We start from the raw sequence: 25749 nt of genomic DNA, 5'->3' as shown, positions 1-25749 counted from the left end.
CCCGGCGACCTGGCCCCGCTCGCCGAGCGCGGGGCAGCCGGGCCGAGGCCTCGCGGGACGCTCCCGGAACGAGGCGCGCGGGGCGCTGTTTCCGGCCGGGCGGGAGAGGGCGGCGGAAGGGAAGCGGGAAGAGGCGGAGGCGGGGGGCGGCTTTGAGCGCGGCACCGGCCGGCAGTGCGCGTTAGCGGCGGCGCGGCGGGCTGGGCGCCTGGGCCGCTCCCGGGAGCCGGCGGCGCTTCTCTCCCTCCGCCTTCCCGTAGCTTCCAGCCTCCCTTGCTCTCCCCGCGCAGGAGGATGAATCTGGAGCGGCTGAGGAAGCGGGTGCGGCAGTACATCGACCAGGTGAGGGGCGGCGGAGGGGGAGGGCGAGCGGCCGTTGGTGTGCGCGCCACCCGCCATCTTCATCCCCCCCCCCTCCACGGCCCAGGCCGCCGCCGCCGCCTGCCTCGCTGCCCCGGGAGGGAAACGGCCGCCGGGAAGAAGCGGGAGGGCTCCGCTGGGGCTGTGCGGCAGAGGGGCCGCTGTCCCGCTGCCGGTCCCTGGGGCAGAGCCCCGCTGCCCCCCGGGTGAGGGCAGACGCCAGGCTCTGTAGTTCCTGTAAAGCCTCTGTGGGGTTTAAATTTTAAATAATGGCCTGTTTGCTCTCGGGAAGGACGGAACGTTGGCGGGGAGGAGGCATGTGGCCTTTTAGCGAGAGGACTGGGGCATTGCTGCGGGTTTTCCTCCTCGTTTGGAGCACGGGTTGTGTGGCGAAGAAGGGCACTGTCCGCAGGATCCCTCCCTCCCTCCCTTGTGGGCTGTGCGAGTTGGACTACACTTGCCTAAGGATTATCAATGCCCATCATACTAGCCTAATACACTGCTGCCTACTAGGAGAAAGGCGGGCATTTTTTTGTTGTTGGTGGTGAGTCCTGCAGTTATGCTGCTGCAGTAAATTTACCACCAAAAAAAATCAGTTAATTATTCTTAATCAATTGGATTAAACATAATGTGAAACCACATTGCTTTGTTCTAGTTCAAAGACCTTATGCTGGCTTCACCACTGAAAGAAACTTTTCTCCTCTGTTAGCAAAAATACTTGTATGCATGGCCAGCACATCTGCCTGGGAATTTGACTGGGGAGCTAAATTGTTTTGGTTAGTTTTATTGTTCTGTTTTGCTGAGCTCATTTTGGTTAACCTTTTTCACCAGGCTACTTTGCCACGTAGCTATATAGACGGTTGTGCAGTTCTGAGGAAGGAGCAGCAGGAGGGAGGTGGGATCCCTCTTTGAGCAATATAGTCAATTTATAGTAGTGTAGAACTGCCGAGAAAAGATACGTAATTGTCTGTAGACCTGAATTACATCCTTTTTTCATAGTACTGAGAGAGTTATTTAAATCATTTCTGATAGACTGCCATTTATTTATCTGGGGGGTTGGATTTTTTTTTTTTTTGGGGGGGGGGGCTGGAGAGGGGAATACAATTTGAAACCCAGCTATCATTTTGGCAGGGTTGCTGAGCATTCATAATTCCTACCCCCCCCCCGCAAGGGGAATGTGGAACACAGGGTACACAAGATAAAAGGCACCACTTATTTCATGAAGCAGAGTGCCTTGTGATGACTAGAAAACATACCATCAATATCTGTTTCTGAAAAGTCTACCAAATCTCTTCTCCAAAGTCATGACAGAGTTTTTGTTTTAGGTTATAGGCAAACTCCTGAAGTATAAAGTTGTGGAAAGGAGCAAGACTGATCAGGACTTTTCTAGTGTTGCAAGCCCTTGCAACAATAAGTGATCTGTTAAATAAAATGCTCAGCAGAACTCTGGGGCACTTACTGTGTGCGGTACCACAAAGAAGGACAAAAAGAAAAAACAGTAGCCCCTGCTGATCTTCTCAGAGAATCATCCCAGCCAACTTTATGAGGTTTTCCCTGGCTCCCAAATCTGACAGTACACTTACCTGCCCAAATTAATGGGGCATATCTGCAGACCCTGTTTCCATCCATTCTCCAGTTGTCCTCAGTCATCTCTGCTTCACCCCATCCTCCTAAGCGGTGGAACTGACAGATGTGTGTCAAGAGTAAGGAGGAATTCCTTCCCCATTCCATGGGGACTGTGGATTATGTGAAATTATAGCATCTTGACTGGAGAGTGAAAACTTCTTAATCATAGATAGTGCTGTTAAACTTTCCTGAAGTAACTTATGTCCTTTTTTTTATGTGGTACTCTTTCTTCTAAAATGCAGTGTTTATGTTAACTGCAGGGGAAAGTTGATTTGCTACCACTGCAAAGTAGGATGAATTAATGACATTCTGTCATACTTATGTATGGTCAACACTGTCTGCTTGTTATTGAAAATAAACAACCTCACCTCAAATTACGTGACTTTTGCTGGCCTTGTAGAGGTTACAGAACTGGGCCTTTTAAAACCTTTTTTTTTTTTTTTTTTTTTTTTTTTTTGACTTCTGAAGAACTCAGATGTGAGTTGCCATTCATCAGAGAAGACATAATAAAACATTAAGTGAGAGTAGGGCGAGCTATATTTTGAAATAAGCTGGGAAAACTAACTCCAAATAAATACTAATTCTTTATAGCATTCTTTTACAGCAACAGTATCAAAGTGCCCTATTTTGGGCAGACAAAGTAGCTTCACTGTCTCATGGTAAGTAATTGCTTTTACATTGTACTTTGTTAATGGAGCCAAAACACTTTTCTGTTGTTTTGTTTTTTTAAGGCTACTTGACTATTGCTGAAACTCTGTTTCTTTTATAAATACTTTTCTGTGATCTCTGGAATGGCACCTGTCCCGTCAGCACAGGGCCAACCTTCCTTCCATTTTGAACTTTATAAGCTGGACCGTACAGTAATTTTAACACAAAGTGCATACCTTGAGAGGCGGGGGATGAAAAAGTTGCAGGAGACAAGGGTAGTTCCCTACTGGATTTGCTGTTGCTCTGTGTGATGGATATAACCCAAGTTTGCAGTGTGACTTGATGTTGTTAGCCTGTTTCTACTAACAGCTGTGGTCCATCCGTATCTTAAATTGATTTCAACAACTTGATCCCACAAAAACTGTTGTTACTAATAATGCAAGACAGTACTAAGCTCTGCTCTGTGATGCTTGTAACTTCAAGATGCAGAAGTATGGTGTTTTCTATTGCTAGGTGTCTGTGGATTTCTTTTTTCTAGAGATACAGTTATGGGTTGTTGTGGGTGTGGTTTTTTTTTTTTTTTTTTTTTTTTTTTTTTTTTTTTTTCCCCAGCTGTAAGTATGTGCAAGGGCAAGATAACTGCCATTGTTGTATACCATTTTCATCTATGTCATTTGTGTCTTCCTCTGTCTCATGACACACCTGTTAGTATGAGATTCTCTGTATTTATTTTTCAGTGTGTTATCTGATAAATTTGTAGTTGAAATCTGACTTTTTTCTTTTTAATCTCTGACAGATAATTTTTAACTTTGTAACTTAACAGGAAACTAGAACAGGGGAGATCTGTACTTACGTTCTAGTGAAACAAAAGTAAATATTCTGCATGAAAGTGTTTAAAGATATAGTATAAATTAATGGCTTATAATTTGTTCTTGATTTTTTGTTTGTTTGTTTTTAAGAGGAACCTCAAGATATCTATTGGTTGGCCCAGTGTCTTTACCTAACAGCTCAATATCATAGGGCAGCACATGCCCTTCGATCGCGGAAATTGGATAAGGTAAGTCATTTTGGACAAAGACTTCCTGCTGTCATTAAACTCTATTGCTAACCAGAGTGACTTGTTCAATGTCAGAGACTAAGGTCTTAGGGAAGATTGATTATAAAACCTGTGTAATACAGTTTAATGAAACCAAATATAACTACGTGTTCACTCAGCCCGAATGAAACTATTGGTCCTAGGTGGAGACGCAGAGATGAGAAGGGATCAAGTATGGAACTGCAGCAGACCAACAGATATGAGAGGTGGGGGCATGACACAAGGTGTAGTTGTTTTAATTGTCCTTCAACTCTGCTAATGAGAGGTGAAGGCAAGAGTGAAGACAGTGTCCTCTGAATAGAGAGTTTAACAGTGAAGAGTTCTAGAGGCTGAATTATGTGATCCTTAGTTTTTTGGTAAGGAAAGCTTTTACCACATGTAAGAGATGAAGAAAAACCTACAACTGACAAAGGAAAGAACAGATGGGAATATAGTCGTGCAAGTGAACAACATACTATCTCTTAATAACTAACATCATATATATGAAACTTCTCTTTATGAAACTTCTCTTTTAGTTGTACGAAGCTTGTCGATACCTTGCAGCTAGATGTCATGTGAGTATATGTTTTAGTCTCTGCTGGAAACAAACTAAACTAAGTAAAAGATGTGCATTTGAGAACCTGAGAGGCAATGTAGATGTCTGAGGCTCTATGTTCACTGGAATAACAGGTTTAAATTTTGTGATGGTTGACTTCATCCTTTAGCCTTCAGTATGGTTGCTGGAGTATTCACCATGGTACTATTCTGAAGAAGTTCAGTTTTTGCCAGGAAGCAAAGTATTCCTCTGTAATATTTTGTGGGTCAAGAATATGAATGATTTTTTTTTTCCTTCTTCTATCTGCATATTTACATTTTAATTGGCTTGTTGCGGTTCATGCAGGGGTCATATGCTTTATATGTAAAGATAGTAGCTTTATCCTTTTGTATAAAATGTGATACATAAAGAGTAAAATTTAGTGCTTTCAAAGAAAATGGAATCAACTGGTAGATTGAGTCAAGTTTAAAATAGAATCATTGTAAAATAGAACAATGTGTTTATTATAGAACAATTCTAAGAATTTTATTAAAACCTGTATTATTTACTTTAGAGATATATATTTCCATATTTGCATAATGCTGAATAATGGATTTTTGTGTTGGTGTTAATTTAGTAAGTTTTAGTTATGTATTGCAGATAACTAATGAAATAGCTGATTGCGATGGTAAATAGATCCATACCCAAATAAGAATTTGCATGAATGAAAATATTGCTGTTAGGCACTAGTTGCTATAATCCTTGCCTTTGATTTATGACACTATATTTATTGGTGCTTTATGTACAGATGTTTCAACTCCCAACCTTGTTTTTTACATGCACGTGTTTGTGGCTAGTATGCTGCAAAAGAACATCAACAGGCCCTGGATATTCTTGATATGGAAGAACCAATCAATAAAAGGCTTTTCGAAAAGTACTTGAAAGATGAAAGTGGATTGAAAGACTCTGCCACAGACTGGGAGATGTCACAGTCCTCTGTAAGTGATGATTTCTAAACAGATACTTTTATAACTGATAAAATACTTGTGATTTTTGCAGTTATTTGTGTTTGAAACTCTGTACATGTTTAAACTTTCTTCTTTGGATAACATAATTTTCAAAAATGCAGTCAGAAGTTAGATGTTAGCCTGCCTGAACAAAAATAACTTGATTTGGAAATATGAAGAGCACTTTGCAACAACTTCTCATAAGTTACTTATAGAGGCTTTGCACCAAGTTTTTGATCTAGTATTGTTTTTTAGAATGCTAACTCTTTGCTGTCATTGAGTCTTGATAATGTGAACTCCCATTTCTTTCAATTGGGCTGCAGGTCCCTAGATATAAAGTAACCTTTCCTCCCCATCAGACATTTTAATTAAAAAGTTTCCTTAATCACTCAGGTGTTGTTTTCAGTGGGACATTGCTTGATCACACTTGAAAATTGTGGGATTAAGGTGATATTTCTTAAGCTCAGTGGAAAAATTCTCTGTATGAGCACATGGTTGAGAGTGATCATTGCCATGTCTAGGCTGAGTCATATGAACTGATTCTATGAAGAGTCTTTGCTTGCCAAGTTGTGAAATGAAGTTCACTAGCTGTAATTGCAGTGAAGGTGACTGACAAACAGAATTTTCTATGTAAAAGTAGGATAACAAAATCAGCTAAATCATCAAGGTGAACTTAATTTCTAATGCTGATATTAATGGGCTTAAGGCAGAAGTTGATTAGACTGGGTCATGGCAGTGCACCTTAATAGCTATATGTAAGGTGGCACTGCTAGCAAGTAAGGTAGTACTCAGCTTTTGTCTGTTCGTTCTTGCTCCTTCACTGTCTTCTCCCTATTCTATAGTGTGCTGGTCCAAGCGTTTGTGTGGCTGGTCATTGAGCTAATTGGGAGATTATTCTGACTGAAAAATAACCCAGCCAAAAAATTCAGCTTCATCAGTTCTAATCTTCAGAAATGCTTGTGATAACGTAGTTTACTAATGCAAGGAGGATGAGTTTGGTCTGCCAAAGCAGGGAATTGCTGAAGTTAGCACTGCTACGAGAAATTGTTAATCAAAATGCTGTCTTTAAGTATGGCTTTTTCAAAAGCAAATAAATTACTAACACTGTTTGTGTGGATATCACTTCCAGAGTAAGTGTGACTGGTAACAGTGTTAGGGTTGCCAGCCTGTAGGGTATATTAGTTGTTAATTAAGCTATGCTGTTCCTAGTATGTGCACTCCTGAGTGAGAGTTAGCCTGGTAAAATATGTTGTTCTGCTCAAATTAGCTGAGTCCATTGATTTGATCCTTTTCATCTCTGTTGAGGTCTTTCTTGTCTTACATGAAATGTTTTAATTAAAATCTGAAGGATAAAAACACAGTTTTATTATTCATGGATTTTTAATGGTATTTATATTTAGTAGTCGTCTTCCTATTTAACAGCTTACTTGAAATGCTAACTGTTAGGATGAAGCTCATCTGATTTCACTTAAGATTTTTAAAAATTAGCTTCCAATATCATGCTGTCTTTAACAGTCAACGGAGCAGTGCATTGTCCTTTGGAAGTTTCCATTTCCCTCTGCCTATGAAGGGAACCTAGTCTAAATAGCTTAGAACTCTATATCAAAATGCTGGATGCCTGAAGTAGGAAAGATGAATTCTGTTCTTCCCTGTATTTATTTCTAGCAAAAATGGCAGTAAATAGCCTTAGACAGTATTCACCTGACTTTGAAATTATTAGAAACATTATTTTATTTTATGAAAGCACTAGAAAATCAGGTTTCATCATACATGAAATGCTTTTTACTTTTCAGGGAGCCCATTTGATTTGTGCTCAAAACCAAATTGCAAACATTGATTCAGTCTTTGACCTCCAGCCCTGCTTTTCCACCAGATCAAGAGCTCTATATGCCTTTTGCGAGGGAAGATCTATGATGCTTTGGATAATAGAACCCTAGCAACATACAGCTACAAAGAGGCCTTGAAGCTTGATGTTTACTGCTTTGAAGCATTTGATCTTTTAACATCGCACCATATGCTGACAGCACAAGAAGGTCTGACAAGCAGTGTTTGCTTCTCTAATACAAGTAACATTTAGCTGCTTTCTCCTTTTCTTCCTTCTTCTGGGTAAAAGATAAAGCAATACGACAAGTAACAGACTTCATATTATGAGATAATAATTTGCACTCAGGTATCAGTGAAGTACTAGATGGTTGTATTAAAAGGGTAAAAGTAAATTTATGAAATGAGCGAAAATTATGATCTGCTCAAATCTACATTTAAACTAATTGGAGAAGCTAATGATTGAATTCCTTTAATTCTTAGCATTGTAAGATCAAAATCTAGTTTCTGTAATTAGTAGTAGTATTTGTTTTTAGTGTATTTATGCTGTTATCTTCCTTGTAGTTTTAGGATGAGCTTTACAAAACTTTTTGCATATCTAAGTTCTATAAAGGTTTGATCTTACCATTTCTTCTCTAATATGACCATTTCAAATTTTTTTATTCATACAGAAAAAGAACTTCTTGAATCTCTACCTCTTAGTAAACAATGTACAGAAGAAGAACAAGAATTGCTGCACTTCTTGTTTGAGAATAAGTTGAAAAAGGTAAAAACAAACTGACTAAATAGCTGAAGAGCTGCATGGAATCATTGACTTTAGATGTAAATTTTCTATGATTCTGTTTATTCTGAGCTTTGAAAAATCAGAAGATCATTACAGTTTTGGTTATTTTAAAATTTGTGATGTAGTTGTGACACTTTGCAGGTGGTAAAATAATAGCTTCATGTAAATTCATTTTCTGGGGTTTTATAGTTTTGGATGGTTGCTACCAAAAGTTGGGTGGCAACTTGAAATTGATTTTTTTTTTAATCTTTATTTCATGAGAAATTTATAGATGGAAAAAGAGAATAGAGAACATTATTATTAATGCAGGTAAAATGTCAGTTACCTGACAATAATGGACTGTAACAAAATTATTCCAAAATGCTTTTTCTGAAGATAATGTGATGGCATTGAAAGCCAACTGTCACTTCATTTCTAGAGTCTGCACTTCTATTACTGACAGTCAAGTGTTTTTCACACTGTAAAATGAGTTTTTAAAGTATATTATAAAGAATGTTTGTAGGAGGTATGGGATTTATGGGCTTCCAGTTTAAAACTAAGAATTTTAATGTGATTAATGCAGTTACAGTCTTTTAGAACTGAAAATAAATACTAACATTTGTATCTTCTCATTTTAAGTTGGATTCAGTTGTTATCAGTGTTGTTTTTGGGGTTTTTTGTCTTTCAGTATAATAAACCCAGTGAAACAGTGATTCCTGAATCTGTAGATGGTCTCCAGGAAAACCTGGATGTAGTAGTATCCTTAGCTGAAAGGCATTATTATAACTGTGACTTCAAAATGTGTTACAAGCTTACTTCGGTGTAAGTATGGAAAGCAGCTTTGAGGTTGGTTGGTTGGTTTGTTTATTCTTGTGCTATGTAGAATAAAAATTATGCCTGGACTTAAGAATTTCATTGCTCAGTGCATCGACAAGCATAATAACTTGATAGCCAAAGCAAAGCTCTCTGTAATTAACAGTGTTGCACATCTGTCCATCTTCTTCCTTCCTCTGCTACCTTCAGTGTCACATGTTCTCTACCTACTTCTGATTTGGCCTGCAGAATGAACAGATTTGGATCTGTTGGCTGTTTGAGAAGTATGATTGCCCTGAGTGCTAAGTATGATTCCTATGGCCATGGAGCTGTTCTGTACTGCCTTGATATACTTTTTTTTTTTTTTAGGAAAACTATGTTTTCTTGTGTTTGTACTGCATAGTCTCAAAATACTATAGTGTAAAGTAATATTTCAGTTTTATTGTTTGTAATGCAACTTTTCCTTAGCTCAAGGAAGTCATCACCGTGTAGAGTATTTCTTGGAGCCCAATGCAGGCAAGAGTTTGGGAATGCTGTAGAGAATACTCGCTGCTGGTGAAAATGTAAATATCTGAGTAAAATCATGATCCCATTGGAGTGAGTGACTCTACTGAAGTCAATAAAATTATATTATCACATCTTTTATCTGAAGTTTTGTAATTGCTACACCTTCTGTAGCAGGAAATGGCAGAAGTGTATACATCTCCTGAGAAGGAGAATGCCACAGATTCCAGAGTTTGGAAATGGGAGTTTTAGAAATCCTTATAACCTTTGAAATAGATAACTTACTAAATTTTTAGATTTTCTTCAAGAGACCGTTTTGTATACCTCATTTTCTTTTGATATTCCAAATACTTAGTTTATATTTTCAAATAGTTCAAAGCTTTAGTTGTCTCCAAGTGTATCTCTTCTCAGAGAGTGAAGTTGTAACATTGTACTTCTGATTTTAAGAGGTTCTGCCAACAGATTTGGAGAAATCATTTCTCCCCCTCCTAGTTTATCAAATACCAGTCCTTATAGAATGGGCGATTGCCTGTAAGCCATGTCCTGTATGCAGCTTGTTGCATGTGAAACTTTCTGGCAGCCACAGGAAATAAAGATATAAAATTCAGCTAAGTATATTTTCTGTGGCGTAGTTTGTTTGTGGTATAGATCTTGTTCCCTTAGTTTCTGTTAAGCCTAAGGAGCTTATGAGTAAGATGAACAGAAATGTTGCTTCTTGTCTACTCGTTCATATGCAGTTTTTCTAGTTGTATATTCAGCCTGCCAGAATTCTCTTATCCTTATCTGCTAAGCTAATTTAATATTTATATTAAATTATTATTAAATATCTTTTTTCTGTTCTTAAAATTAGCTTTTATGCTGTGAGTAGTTCTCTCTTAGTCACAAATGGATGTCTTAAAGTGGTAATTAACCTGAACATTGCATAGTATAAAAGCAGCTTGTTCTTAATGCATTGAATGTTTTGAAATGTGTATTCCATATTATTCTTCTTATTTTTAGAGTGATGGAAAAAGATCCTTTCCATGCAAACTGTTTACCTGTGCATATAGGGACGCTTGTGGAGCTAAATAAAGCAAATGGTAAGAAACATAACAGTTGGTAAGAATCACAACTCTTTTTAAAAAAATATGTATATATGGGGGTTGCTTGGTGTTTTTAATTCTTATTTCAGTTTAAAAAATAGACAATCACTCAAAACTTTGATTAAAAATCTACATATATTTTTTCCTCTACTGGTTCTTTCATGAGGACAATGGGAAAGAAGAGAGTCTTTGAAATGGAGCTTCAGAACCATCAAAAAATAATTGTACAAATGATCTTTACTATTATGAACATGAAAGCCACTGTCTTTTAAATAAGGGGCTATATAGTCAGAAAGGTAGTGAGCTACATTGTTTCATTTCTATTGTTTGAGCTCTGTTTTAAGGTGATCTTCCTGAAGAACCTAGATGTACTTTTTCCCCTTAGCAACAGAAGAAAATATATTGCATTTAAATTATAAGGAAGTCTTCAGCAGTATGTATGCTTAGGTGGACATACTTTTTCCATAACAGATGATTTTCTGGGCTCTTTCTTCTTGCATTTGCTATTGTGAAGATCTTTTTCTAGTTCAGATCTGTTTATAATCATGCAGTATCTTTGCTGCAATTACAGTATTAGTTGACTTTGATCTGGAATAGCTTTTTCTCATTTCAAACTGTATATAAACATCCGTATCAAGTGAATAGCATAGATGTCTTTAAAACCAGTTGGAAAATAGAATCAAGGAGCTAATAAGATTTGCATTCTGTCAAAGAATGGTGTATTTTCTCTAAATAAATAGGTCAGTAAGTGTATTAGTACTTTCTTGTAAGTCTGCCTTGAGAACCATTTTGTAAATTGATATTTTGTAAACAGATTTGCATATCTGATTTTCCTGAAACCAGGAGTTGATACAGAGGACTCCGGGACAAAATTCATCAGCTTAAGAACAACATACTCCAGGGAAATAGAAGTCCTATGTACTGTTATAGTGTTTCTTTTGAAATTGCGTAGGCATGAGAATAATGAACCTGTATCTGATCACTTCCACTTCTTATTAGAATCTAGTGTAGACTTTCTAAACAAAAACAAAAAACTTGTTATTCTAATTATTTAAAAGTATTCTAAATAATAGAATAATTATTTTGTCCAATTTTCAGCATAATGAAGCACAGGACTTTTCTTTTGAAATTAGTCTAGCCATGTGTTTTACTTTTTAGATGTAAGAAACTGAACTTTGGTCTTTTCAAAACCTTTGCAAGATGCATTCAAGTGTAATACTACAGACATTTACTTTAATAGCTGCTAGTGACCTCCTATGTTGTTACATAATTATTAGTGGGGTTTGTAGTTGCTTGTTTGTGTGCTCTCAATATTTAATTTCTTTAGTTAACTAGAAAATTGAATCTATTTCCAGGCAGTTAGAAACATCATAGCTAAACAAAAAATGTCTTTGTTAGTTTGTGCGTTAGTACCCCTAGATGTTCTGCATATTTCACGTAGAAAGTTAAAGGACTTGAAACATCTTAAGGTGTTAGCATGTTTTAATTTTCTTTTGTTTCTTCCCCTATCCAGAGCTTTTCTATCTTTCTCATAAACTGGTGGACTTGTATCCAAATAATCCTGTAAGTTTTTCCAAGTCTTCATTAGTAGGTAGTTTTCTCTAGGTGACTGCAAATAGAAGTTGTAATGTAATAGTCTGTCTGAGCAACCAGAATTCAAAATCTGTTTCTGGGTGGAGCTAATGAAAATAGTTTGTCTTTTATTTTCCCTGCATTGTAACTGTTTTATATTAAGGTTCTTTTAAAATAATAAAGTGCCTGTAAAATGTATTCAACATAAGGAATTCACTGTCAATAAAAACTTAAAAGATACCACTGATTCCCTCTCTGGGCAATCTGTCCCAAAGTTTGATCATCTTAATGGTGAAGAATGTTTTGTTTTCATTCTGTCTGAATTTCCTATGTTGCGAATTCTGCTGATTGCCTCTTGTCCTATTACTGGGCTCCTCTGAGAAGTGTTCAGCTCTGTCTTCTGTATTTCTTACAAGTGGGTAGTTGGAAACAGCAATAAGATTTGGGTTTAGCCTTCTGTTTTTGAGATTGAACAAATATACTTAATGGCATACATATTTCTGGTACATACCAGCAGGTTTAGCTTATCTGTAAGATGCCAATAAAATGATATTAAAAGCTGAAAGTCATTTTGGTGAAAAAGTTCATAACTTCTCTGTCACCTATTCGTGTGTTGCCTATCACTTGTGTTTTTGTTTTACTAAAATTAGAGTAATATGGCTAATACGATTCTGTTTTGAACTTAATGCATAGGTGTCATGGTTTGCAGTAGGATGCTACTATCTCATGGTTGGCCACAAAAATGAACATGCCAGAAGGTACCTCAGGTAAAACTGTTGTCCAGTTTCAGTTAGTGAACCTGTTGCACTTGCTAAATAAATACTTAATGTTCACGTTTTTTTTCTGAGACTCATATAGTGTACAGAAACTTAGATCAACTAGTTACTTGTAAAATATTCCTTTAATTTACACCTTCCTTTGGTATGGCAATTAGATCTCAGCCTTCTCAATGCTTTAAAAATAATTTATGAACTTAATCTGGAACCTCTTCATGCAGTCATCTTCCTGTTATGGGTGACTATAGCAACTGCATTCACTCGTGGTGCCAAGCTAATTACAGTTAGGTAATCAAGCTTCAGAGCTTAGCTTAAGGACACATATGTATTCCACCAGGTTCAGGTTTTGTACCTCAAAGGAAGGAGTTAGGTAGAAAATCCTGCCATTTGGCTGCTTTGCTTAAATCTTTCTTTGCCCAAGCTGTTTGTTCGCAAGTAGGGCATTTGTTTTTGTACTATAAACCTAAAGTGAGAAGCTTTTAAACCAACCTGTTAAGGCTTGCATTTTCCCTTTGGAACCCACTGTAAATCTAGATTGACAGTACCTGCAAAGATGAATTAATAATTTAGACTGTTTAAATTTCTGGTGCAGTAACATTCTTTGAGGAGTCATCCTGAGTGACTCAGGTCTCTTAGATGGTTTGGGTGGTGAAATAAAATATCTTTAGTAAATCTGCAAGCTACCTGGGAGGGTCTATAAGCATGTTGGAAGACTCATCTAGAATTTAGAGTAATCTTGCCAAAGAGGAAAACAGCTCTGGTAAAAATAGAACGATAAAAAAGATACCTAAATTACTTGAAGAATGATAAAGTACACAGTTGCAAGGCTAGGGGTAGCTGTGAGCTAGGCAGCAGTTTGTTAGAAAAGGATCTGAAGATATTGTGGATAAAAATGCTAGTCTGCTATATCAGTGTTCTGGGCTTGCAAAACCATGTACTAGAGTCTCAGATGCTTCCTAAAATATGATGCAAATCCTAGGAAGAGATTATGTGAAATACGACATGAAAAGATAAGATGTCAGAACTTCTAACTTGCTAAACAGATTAGAGGGGACAGCTGGACATTAGAGTGTGTAAGGAAAGCATCATCCTGGTTGCTCCAAAAGGAAGCAAACTATTTCAGGCTATTTCTAAGTGCTAACCTGTTCCTGCAGATCTTGTAAAAGGGCATTTGGTAGCTTAGCACCAATTGGGGAAATATTGTTTGGGATAAACTTGTCACCCGTCTTGTGTAAGATCTAACTGTTGACAAGTTGAAGTGAGTGGAGAGCTCACAAAAGATGTGAGGCATTTGAACTGAATTCAGAAGAAGGCAGTAAACAAGCATTCTGGAGGAATGCTTCTCTATGAGGAAAGTTTTTGAAGTAATTGAAGCTGTCTAGGATGTAGAATGGGAAGATGAAACTGTTGAAATCTAAAGTTCTATGCCAGGAGACAGAGATCAAAATGTTTTCCGTTATCTGTGACATGAAGTAACGAGTTTCACTGTGACAAACACTGTGCCTTCACTAAAACTGGTACAGTCATATGGCAAAATTTCTACACATAGTTCATTGCAAGTTTATAACTAGGTATTTTCATATCCTGCTTATGATGCTTGCATTTTCTTGAATTATTTTTAAATTTATAGCTAGAACTTTGTAATGTGTAATAAGTCACCACCACCTTGCTCAATCCACCTGTTATATTGTCTATATTCAGTAATATTTAACAATTTCTGACTTCCATGAACAGCCGCAGGAATAACACAAAGTTCTTGAAAATGTCAAATATTAAGTGTTAAATAGTTTGGTGGTGAGATTTTAAAGTGAACTTAAATTGATCATTAGAGAAGATGTGTTAATAATGCTTAACTGTATGGCATAGCATTGCTATGTAAGCAGACAGTTGAGGTAGATAAAATCTAATTTCAAATATTTACTGTATTGATCTGCTCTTGCTTTTAGCAAAGCTACTACACTTGAGAGAACTTATGGACCTGCATGGATAGCATATGGGCATTCATTTGCAGTTGAGAGTGAGCATGACCAAGCAATGGCTGCATACTTCACAGCTGCACAACTCATGAAAGGGTATGTCAAAAACCTCCAACTTGTAAAAGTTATTATAAACTATTTATGTATTTTATTGACATATATCCTTTTAAAGAGTAGGAATACATTTGCAACCATTATCTGATAGAGGACAAGAGAGGAGAGAAAAAGTACAGCTTCATGATTTGTTAACTTCATTTTGATTATTGTTATAATTTTAGAACACTTAACCAGTGTTAAGAAGCACAGTGTCACTGCTGGCTTATTTGAGTAAGACACAATTAAGGGGTATGCAGAACTTAACATTTTGTTTAAACTGTTAGTATCATTTTAGTTGCTTATAGGATTAGATGCAAGATTTGCCTTTGTTTAATCTACCTTTTTCTTAAACTATGTTCTCAAAGATTACTTGGGATGGGGAAGGAGGTAGGCATTAGTTAGCAACATTTAGTGACTTTAATTCTTAGTGTAGGTTTATTAAATAGTTGTGTATAGAAACACTACTAATGCTTATGTATTGTTCTACACTTAGACAACAGTACTTCCTAGTAAAAGGAAAAAGTCATTACAGATCACTTGGGCAACCCTTTTTAGGAGCTTGGTTTCTGCTGTGGCAAGCTTTGAAATTTGGTGCAAGAATGTTGTTGAACTTTCTCTTGAATTGTGTTTATATTTTGCTATGGTGCGCTGCTTAAATACTGTTTTTTCTTGCATTCTTCAGAATGTTCATGTTTAAGATCACATTCTGTCAAAATTTTTGAGCAGCCTTTATTTATTTATTTATTTATTTATTTATTTATTTATTTATTTATTTATTTATTTATTTTTCCCTCTCTCCCCTCAAGGGCTTCAAGCACAACAGGAGTTTTCTGATGCAGTATTCTCCCTCGAAAGTATGAGAGGGCAGGATGAAATTTCCTTACTCATTTTTTTACATTTACCATGTAATCCCAAAAGCACCTTTTCTCTTTTGGAGTATCTTGTGGAATGGGAGCTTCTTCAATCCTGAAATGGGAAGAGGGTGTTAGTTACGTTCCCTTAATCCGGGCACCAGCAGTTTATTCCCATTCATCTCAGGTTAAATTACAAAAAAAAAAAAAAAAAAAAAAAAAATGCTGCAACTTAGTTCTATGAATAATCTAGTTCTTCAGATGGTCTGCTAAAATGTGGAAGGCTGTGTTCATTCAAGAACTTGTTTTTTGTTTTTACTCCTAAGATATTTTATGGAAAAAGCTTAGCTGAAAGAATGTTGCTTGTACATCATTACTTTAAAAATTGGGCTATATTAAATTGTTGGGCATCCTTGTTACATTGACTGTGTATATTGTTACATTGACTTTATATAGCCTTCCGTGCTGTTTTTTCTTAGAGGACCTTATGTTTCATTTGGCATCTGTGAATGGGAGAGGGACCAAAGGATTATGTCTTCTTGGGCAACTTACTGCTTCCTGATAAGTTTCAGAGAACTTCCAGAGAGAAAATAGATTTCCTAAATAAAAATTTGTGAATCATGTGTTAGCCACTTCATGTCATGAACTGCTGTGTAGTAATAGCCTGAATAGCTGCTTGATACTGTGGAGAGAGCAGTAAAACAAGTAGTGGATTAATCGTGTCATATTGCATATAATAGTATGTAATTAATGATTAATGTAATTATTGATAAATATAATCCTACTGTATCATCCATATTTGATTTATATATAAAATATAGCAAAGAAACCAGAAAAAAACTCAGAACTAGCTTAGACACTGAGAAATTATACACAAGCCTATATGTATAATTCCAAATTAAATTACTATTTCATGTTAGAGTTCAAATTCTTGTCAATAACATACAAAATCTTTTAAATTGATCCTTAGGTTGGTAGTCTATTTAAAAAACAACTTTTTACTTGTATGTACATAAAAGCGTGCAAACATACTTGGTATTTCTTTACTTTGTGATATGAATAAGCACATGCACTTTTTTGTAGGTGCCATTTGCCAATGCTCTATATTGGGCTGGAATATGGTTTGACCAACAACTCCAAGTTAGCTGAAAGGTTTTTCAGCCAAGCTTTAAGTATTGCACCTGAGGATCCTTTCGTCATGCATGAAGTTGGAGTGGTTGCATTTCAAAATGGAGAGTAAGCTTGAAAAACTAAATTAAAGTTTTAACATGGATTTTTCTAGAAAGAATAGAAAGAATAGAAAGAATAGAAAGAATAGAAAGAATAGAAAGAATAGAAAGAATAGAAAGAATAGAAAGAATAGAAAGAATAGAAAGAATAGAAAGAATAGAAAGAATAGAAAGAATAGAAAGAATAGAAAGAATAGAAAGAATAGAAAGAATAGAAAGAATAGAAATAACTACTAAAGTACTTATTTTGAGCTGTAGAATGCAAAATTTCTTTTAGTTCTGGTTTAGATAGACCCTTGCTTTTTAAATCACTCTTGGTTGTTAAGGATTAAATGAGGAAAGAGTAAAGCTTGGGGAACATGCAGAGATAGATTATTATCTTGTGTGTGCCTCTCACTGGGTAGTTGCATGCCTTGAAAAGGGGTTGGTCAGTACGCATGTTATAAATTTTTGTACAGCAATGTATTTTATCAAGTTAAGAAATTCCAAGTTTATTCTTAAAGAGAATGAATATAAGAAGTGTTTAGTGAATGTTCTTGAGCTGCTTCTATTTTCTTTATTTTGTCAGCTCTTAGGATCGCATGGCCAAGCGTGCAAAATACAGTAAACTTGATTTAGTGTTTTTATAGATAACTTCATTTATGACCAAATAATGTCAAAAAACTGTTCCTTGTAATACAGTTTTTTCTCATTCTACTAAAGAAAATGTGCTAATTTATTTTTTCTCCCTCTCTCTAATATCTAGCTGGAAAACTGCAGAAAAATGGTTTCTTGATGCACTAGAAAAAATTAAAGCTATTGGAAATGAGGTATTTTTCTTATTAATGTCCATGAGCATTGATTTGCAAAACTCTAGCAAATTCTGTAATGTTTTATGAGGCAAATATGTTGCATTTACTTCAGGATACAAACAATCTAATATAAATCTGACTTTAAAACTTTGCTAATCTACTTGCAGTTGGGTATGTTGATATTTTAGATGAGACTCGTCAGCCATTGCTTTTTGCTTTTCCATAGCACTGAGAGACATTCTGCGTGAATTTTAAAAAACAGTATTCATATTGAGTGGACAGTGTAATCCAGGTCCGATATTCAGTCTTGGGTCTTAGTAGACCAACGGCTTTTGGCCTGGTGGTGGATCTGGGCGTGTGAGAAGATCGTTCCTGCCACCTGAAGTGTTAGCCCTTTCCTTTTCTTTTTCTTTTGAACATAATCCTGCAGGTGTGGATTGTAGTTCATCTACTAGATAGAGCCACTATGTGGGAATGGGCCCAGGGATAATTAATTGTGAATTTGAATGGATTTAGATAAGAGAAACTTTGAAGTGTGTTGTCGGTTTGATTCTTCTGGGTTTGCTTGGTAGCAAAAACTAACTTCCTGAAAATAATCACTGATAAGTTTGACAACAAATGTGTTAGTGGTTTTGGTTCTTCTGTGAATCAAAATTCAACCACTATGATCCTGATTTCCTCCAAACACTTGAGCATACAAACCTTTTTGTGTATTCACACAAACTGCAAAACTGTAATACATCAGATTCAAATGATTTTTCTAATTTCAGTAAGAAATATTTAAAAATGTTCATGGGTTACATATAATATTCTACATGCCTCATAAATGAGCTAAGTTGTTAGAACAGATAAAGTTAGCCTATGGAGGAGAGATGCAGCCTAAAAAGACCTTTACTAGTTGTGATTATTCAATAAGTTTGAGGGTCTTCAGTACTCCTAGGCTGAGAGGCTTTAAATATGACTTTTAGTTGAGTAGAAAACACGTTTTATTTGGTTTTGTATCCATGTTTAATATCATTGACACTTTAAAGAAATTCAGTTGGTTTGGTGGGAATGGAAGAATTAGAAAACCTCAGTTACTGCAAAATTTTAGAGAGTTAATGTTTTAAGCTTAAGTTCTTAGTATTTAGAAAATATTTAGTATGTAAGTATTTAGAAAGGAATTGAAGATACATGTGATGTTTTACTTGGTTATGAATGAATTGTTTTATTCATTTGTACGGCTTTTGAAAAGTAATCAAACAAGTAATTCCTACCTTCTAGGAAGCTGAAGTTATTGGAATTTTTGTGCTATTTTGCAGGTAACAGTTGATAAGTGGGAACCTTTATTGAACAACTTGGGACATGTCTGCAGAAAACTCAAGTAAGCAGAGAGCAATAGGGCTACATTTATCTAGAATATTATGCAAATGTGTTTGTTTTCTGTAGGCATATTTGCTTACATTAAGGTACTACCTACTTACATTAAGTGCCACATGAGAGCAATGTAGAAGCGCCTTGTAAGAACTAAATCCCCTAAATCAGCTCATCAGTATTAACACATGAATCACTCCTTATATCCTATTTTTCACATGCAAGTTAAAGTACTTACTGCAAAGGCATTTTCTTAACTATTGATTTTTATCTGATAGAACTTTGTCATAGGCTTTTAGATCCTTAGGACAACCTAACTCTTAACTGACTACCGTCCAAATCCTAACATCCTTGCCAATGTCCAGTGATTTAAGCATACCGGTGGCTTTATGATGGTTAGTTGTTTGGATCAGTGCTTCTGCTTTCACTTGAGTAAGATTTTCAGTGACCTTAAAACAGCAATAAAACATTACTTTATTGTTTTACTGTTTTTGCAGACAGAATTATTTCACATCTCATTCATGTTTCCATTTTAGGAAAAGAAAAAGATGCACTGCAAAGTACATGTGCAAGTTTTAACATTGAGAAGTATTTTCTTGCTAATTATTTTAATCTGTTTTAACCAGTATTATCTCTAGTTTAATCAGTACTATATCACTGTTTTTTTTGGTTTTTTTTTGATGACATGGTTTTAATTGGCCAAATGATGTGTACTGTAATTTCTGTTTCAAAGCTGCTAATGAGAACGTGATTATGGTAGATATAAGATGTACTTCTGCTCTGGCTTTGGGAGTAATTGCTTTGTGCTAGATTTCCAATTAGTCTTCATTTTCAGTAGGAAATAGGATGTATAATAGTTGTGCTTTTTGCCAAGATCAAACGAAAGCCACTGCTTCTGGAATCTATTCATTAGTATAATCGCAGGGCTTTTTTTCAAGTCCTATTTTCAATTATAATTCCTTTTGTCTTTTTTTAATTTCTTGCAATAAGTTAGTAACTGTTTGCACCACATTTAGGACAGCTTGTAATAATGTTATTTGTTCCGGTTGAAATGCATCAGATTGGCTTTCCAAACAATATTGTAAACTGTCTTTAATGCTAAAGAAAATCAAGTTGAGAATTTAGGCAGTTGTGTGCATTTTGGACAGCTGTAAATGTCTATAATAGCTGGTATTGATAATGTATATTGTTGCTGTTATGACAGGTTACTGAGTGGATGTCTACTCCCTAACTTTTACAGGGGTTGAAATTTGAAAGCAGCATGTTAAAATACAATGGTAATTAATTCAGCAGTAAAAGACTGTGACTGAAAATAAATGTCAAACTGTGTGAAAGTTTTTTTTTTTTTTTTTTTTTTTTGTGCAGTTAGCAAACAGTAGCAGAAATTTTCTGCCTTAATTGTTACCTCATGCCCTCTAACAGCTTTATATTTTGTTATTTATAAATTTGTTAAAACTGTTAGCAGTAAATTTTTTTCTGTATGGACAATTAATAGTACCTTCATTTTTAACAACTTGGTATAATAGTGTTAAATGTGACAATTCAGTTTCTCAGAGTAATGCCATAATTCTTTGTTTGTAAAATAGCAAATGCAATAAACAGTATAATTAATGAAAAATTATCAATTCAAAGAATTAATGGCTGGTATTTGAAGGAAATTACGGATATGTTAAAGTTTTCACTTCTGATAGAGGCGGTAGCAAAATACACGTGAGAAATCCTAGTTCAGTGCAGCACTTAACAGTTGTGAAATTTCTGCCCAGGGTGCTTTTTTCATTTTAAACAACAAGTGATTTAGTTCTTGCATTTCTCCTTTCCTCTCCTGAGGAGACAAATGAAAGCTACAGAAAGCAAGCTACTGTTAAAATGAGGATCATTAAACATCTAAGGCAATTTACCGTATCAAATTGTTAAGATCCTTTCCAAATGGGGCCTAGCTCTAGACAGCTGTTGTGCTACATCAAGGGAACAGTGATTTCTCAATTATGTTGAGGAAGAAAATTGTCAATATCCATGACTCTTTTGTGCATTCTTTTATGTCAAAAGTAAGAAGCAATAATCTTGAAGTTCTTGACTGGATTGTGTGTCACTGTGCCAAGGAAAACATCAATGTAGTACAGTAAAAGAACCTTTCACCCTGAAGTTTACTAATAGATATCCTGTATTTAATCCTAACAGGAAATATGAAGAGGCACTAGAATATCATCGCCAGGCTCTAGTACTAATTCCTCAAAATGCTTCAACTTATTCTGCCATTGGCTACATTCATAGTCTAATGGGCAATTTTGAAAGTGCAATTGACTATTTTCATACGGTATGTAACTTGTTTAATTTAAGGTGCTGGCCACAGATCTTATATTTACTGTTGCGTACTGTTCTGCTTTTAGAAAAAAGAACAACAGTTTATCCAGCCCAAATTAGTGTTTACTTTATCTTGCAAATTTTGTGGAAGTTTTCCAAGTTTCGTGTTGATTTAAAATGGCCACTTTGTAAAACTTAGTAGATGGGTCATGGCCACTTTGTAAAACTTAGTAGTTGGGTCATTCTTCGTTATTGATCAATCGAATTTCATAATGGTTGCATAAGTTTCATATATTTAAACCTCACATAGAGCTGAAATGATTTGAAATACTTCCGACCTATGTCTTGAAATAATAGAAATTCTACAGTAAGTGTAACTTCTAAAGATAAATTGATTTTTTTGTTGTGTGAGATTGATCTTCAGTATGTATATTATATGGTATATGGTATATTATAATTTTAAGACAGCTTTGGTGATTTCACGTTTTCATAATGTAACAGTGAATATGGAAGCATGCTGAACTTCCAGCATTTGGGTTGATTGACTTGAGAATTTATATGCAGTTCTGTTTACCTCAAAGCTTGTGTTACATACACTGAGTGTAACTATGTTTGCAGGTCTCAGTATATTTTATTGTAAACTGTAGCTTAGCGATACAAAATTAACTTTTGTACGATTTTTATAATCATTATTTTAATAGCATATTTTATTTCATGCCTTGTGAATGAGTCTCTGCCTGCATGTCTTCCCCCCCCTCCCCCCCAACCAGTTCAAGTGATAGTATTATTTTGGTTGCACAAAAATTCACTTTTACAGTGAAGTCTATACTCTGACAGTGTTTTCAAAAAAAAAGAAAAAAAAAAAAAAAACAACCTCAGAATCATACTGGACTTACTCATATATAAATGTTTTATGTGCTGCTGAATATTTTTGTTACTTTTTTGATAGGCCCTTGGTCTTAGGAGGGATGACACGTTTTCAGTCACAATGCTTGGACATTGCATAGAAATGTATATTGGCGATTCTGAAGCTTACATTGGTAAGTCTGTCACTTGTGTTGCTTCTGAAAGTCTTTGAATCCCTTGAGAGGAGTCTTATTCTGTGATCAGGAAAAAATATTGTCTGTCATTATCTCGTCAACTTACAAAGCATTTTTTTTGAGAGAGAGAGACAAGATAAATGAGTTGGAATTGATCAGTGTGGGGGAAAAGTGATTGGAAATGGTGGCTGATTTTGGAAGCATCATGGCAGTGAATAATTTACCAATGTAAAAAAAAAGAAAACATTTCCTCTTTGGGAGGAGATGAACATTTCTTTTATATAAAGGATTGCGACAGCTAAGAAAACAAAGGGCGGGATGGGGGACTGAAGCAGTACAAAGTAAAAAAATCAGGGGACTTGATTTCAGTTAGAATATGTAGAGAGGTATTGGCAAGGTATTTTCATAATAACAAAATTGTGCTTTATGGAGACAGTTGGGATAAATCTTTCTGCCTCCAAAAAGAGTGTTTTGCAAGTGATAAAATAAGTGCTTTGTTACTGTAATATATTATGTTACCGCAGTTTGAAATATTTGTATTCCATGAAATAGATTTCTCACAGAAAATTTCTTTGCAACATATTTCTGCTTCATTGGACCTAACTTACCTGTAATGAATGTTACACAGTCGATGCCCTTTCAGGCATGTTAATGAGGTTGAAGCCATTAAGTCATTTATGTGACCTATTGCTTTACCAGCAGACTTAGCTGCACAACTGAAGCATGTGTTTCTTCTCAATAATTCGTTGCTCCTTATGGAGTCAGTTAACCTATCTGGAAGAACCATTCAACTGTGTGATATGCACTAATGCACATTATATTATATATTACTTCAAACAACAAAAAAAGCCTGTTTAATAATTGGAAAAAGAATCGTCAATCACTAATTTCTTAACCAAGATCTTCCAGACATTGAATTGTACTTAGTAATTTTATTTTTTAAGAAACATACAGGCTATTGGATTGTGCTGGACCAACTGTATTAAACTCAGTTCATTAAGCAGTGACAGCTTAATGTAGGTCTGAAAAGATAGAACCATAAAATTTACTGGGTGATAGTGTTTTGAGATGCACATTTTGGAGTGTTCACTTGGAATAAACTAATGGTTTGTCTGTTTCCTTAGGAACAGAGATCAAAGACAAATTAAGATGTTATGATTTTGATGTACACACAATGAAGACATTAAAGAACATTATTTCACCTCCCTGGGATTTCAGAGAATTTGATATAGAAAGGCAAACTCTGGATGAAAGTGGCATAGTAACGTTAGAAACATCACATCAAAGGAAAAGTACAGATACTAGTCGTCCACTGGAAGAAGCCTTTGAGATTGAAATGAATGAAAGTGATATGATGCTAGAAACATCAATGTCAGACCACAGTACATGACTGTAAATGCTGATAGGGGGCTAATTTTGTCTAGGTGTATTATCCTTGTTTTAGTGGTTTTGTTACTGTGTTATACTTTCAGGAATTTGCTATTTTTATATGAATTCAAACTGCTTCTCGGTACTTAACACCGGAGGAATAATGCTTGCCTTAAGGATGTTAAAAATATATGTAAGACTATTTCCAACCTTATTATTTCTACAAAATTAACCATACAAAATGAAATAAAAAATAAATTCACATTTTTTAAATTGTTTACTTTTCCCTGTGACTGCCATCGTAAGACTGGAGGTTTAAAAGTAATACTTAAAAATGAATTGGTTACTATGTTGTTAAATTGAGTAGCTGGGGTCTAATATGTTGTGGCTTCTGAGTTTTCATCTTGTCTGTGAGGAATGCTTTGTAGTAAATAGGCCAAAAACTCCATGAAGTTCAATGCTTATTACTCCTTAAAGGAATATATATTTATAAAGTAATTCTGATGATTTTCGTCAGTTAACTCTAACTTGGCGTATGTTAAATTCATTACACAGCATGTTAGTTTGTTATACTTTTTGTCCTAATTATTAACTCCAGTTCTTCACCATTATTCTGTGTTGTATCACTGAAAGATAACTTAAGAACTGTTTTTGGTAAGTTGACTAGACAACAAATGTGAGTGACCTAAGTATTAAGATAAATCAATGTTCCTGGAATTAGTGACATCTGAGCTACTTTTTCAGAAGTTCGTGTAATAATAAACTTGCAGTTTTGCAGCCTACTACTTCTGTAGGGGCTGTAGTCATTCTCTTTGCACATAGTTGTTTTGTCAAGACAGAAGATTAACTGAATAACATCCATATACAGTTTTTACAAGTCTCTAAACTGTGGTATTTTAAAGTGTTATTTGTTCTCTGAAAATGATGAAACAAAGCTTGTGTCTCAAGTAGAAGCAGTGATTTGTTGATCCACTAAACAGAACAGGGCTGTTCTGTTCTCCTACTTAGCATGAATGTTGACCATATTTAGCATAAACTTCTCCCTTCCCTTCTTGCCTGTTCCACATGTCTCACTGTGAGGGGCTAAAATTAAAAACTTAATGCTACAAGCTGTCATAATGTTTTCTTCTGTGGCTTCCAGCTAAGTTCTGACATTTAATGTTTAGAATAGATTTCCTGAAGTTTAACAGTCCAGACTTGTGTGAAATACTTCAGCTCTCGAGAACCAGCAATTTTTCTATGCACAGAGATTTTCAACAAAATGGAAGAGGCTAATTCATGTTTTAGTCATCAAAATCAAGTAATAGGTCTAAAATATAACTTCTACACTCTACACTTGTGTTAACAAGATTTAAAGATGTATTTCTGATACTTTTAAAGCAAGATTTATGTATTCTGTTAATCTGTAGTAATTTTCATCCGCTTTATGGAGCATCATTATTTGCTTTACACTTAAGTGTTTTTTTTTTTTTTTTTTTTTTTTTTTTTTTTTTTTTTTGCTTTGCATAAATAAGAACAGATGGGGGATGATGATGAATCCAAGTACCTATACTGAATTCTTGCTGTCATTCTCTCCCTCCAGCGGCACATTTTTCTTTGCTAACTGTCCTCTTAAAGTCTGCACTAAGAAAGGCAACACTGAGTTTATTTCTAAATTTGTGATTGAATATTGAATCGCTGATTGTTACTGTGATCTCTTATTAATTTTTTCTTATGCATATGGCTTTGCATTAATTGGAATATAAACTACCTCATAGCATCCAATTAAATCTGTCTTACGGCTCATTGAGTTCTCAGTGGTGAGGTTCTGTATCTGAAGAACTATCTAGTTGTTGGAGCTTCTTTCATTCCTTGATTTATCCTAGCACCTCCATTAGCTGATATGAATCACTAGTTAGTGACTCAAATGCTACTTTTCTTTGCCTTACTTACTAGCTGCTCAGCCAGCCTGTTGGCTGTGTCTGGTTAAATCTTTGTTCTTCAGCTCTTTTCCTGGTGCCTCTCATGAATCCTCATCTGAGTCAGAAAGGCTGCATACATGGTATGAATCCAGGATGGTGGCTGCTTCCCTCATGTCTCTGTATGATTATAAGTTCTGTTACACTTGCATTTTAAAATTTATGGGTATGGAGTGAGGAAGAGTGAAGGAAAGTTTATGTTTT

At 35.6% G+C, this 25749-nt stretch overlaps 1 protein-coding gene across 2 annotated transcripts; it reads left to right on the top strand.

The window, feature by feature from the left end:
• The first annotated feature begins 169 nt into the window (after positions 1 to 169).
• Positions 170 to 24941, top strand: CDC16 (cell division cycle 16). 2 transcript variants are annotated; one of them, XM_062601659.1, is made up of 18 exons: positions 170 to 342; positions 2591 to 2645; positions 3594 to 3691; positions 4246 to 4284; positions 5102 to 5242; positions 7125 to 7284; positions 7744 to 7838; positions 8524 to 8657; positions 10152 to 10231; positions 11748 to 11797; positions 12500 to 12573; positions 14529 to 14654; positions 16589 to 16741; positions 17480 to 17543; positions 18827 to 18888; positions 21057 to 21192; positions 22129 to 22219; positions 23344 to 24941. In XM_062601659.1, the coding sequence occupies exons 1-18, from the start codon at positions 295 to 297 to the stop codon at positions 23607 to 23609; spliced, it is 1872 nt and encodes a 623-aa protein (XP_062457643.1). In that variant the 5' UTR covers positions 170 to 294; the 3' UTR covers positions 23610 to 24941. The 2 variants fall into 2 exon arrangements, with proteins under 2 accessions (XP_062457643.1, XP_062457644.1); XM_062601660.1 differs by lacking the exon at positions 170 to 342 and adding an exon at positions 434 to 566.
• Positions 24942 to 25749: the final 808 nt, after the last annotated feature.

The sequence above is a fragment of the Rhea pennata genome, chromosome 1 (assembly GCF_028389875.1).
Source record: "Rhea pennata isolate bPtePen1 chromosome 1, bPtePen1.pri, whole genome shotgun sequence".
NCBI classification, from domain to species: Eukaryota; Metazoa; Chordata; class Aves; order Rheiformes; family Rheidae; genus Rhea; species Rhea pennata.
Note: the sequence above shows the minus strand (reverse complement) of the source record. Positions and strands in the feature narration are given on the sequence as shown.

Coding starts and splice junctions, on each gene's coding strand:
- CDC16 (XM_062601659.1), top strand. CDS start 295: ATGAATCTGGAGCGGCTGAGGAAGCGGGTGCGGCAGTACATCGACCAG. Junction 11,798..12,499: donor ACTTGTATCCAAATAATCCT/GTAAGTTTTTCC, acceptor CTTAATGCATAG/GTGTCATGGTTTGCAGTAGG. Junction 22,220..23,343: donor CGATTCTGAAGCTTACATTG/GTAAGTCTGTCA, acceptor CTGTTTCCTTAG/GAACAGAGATCAAAGACAAA.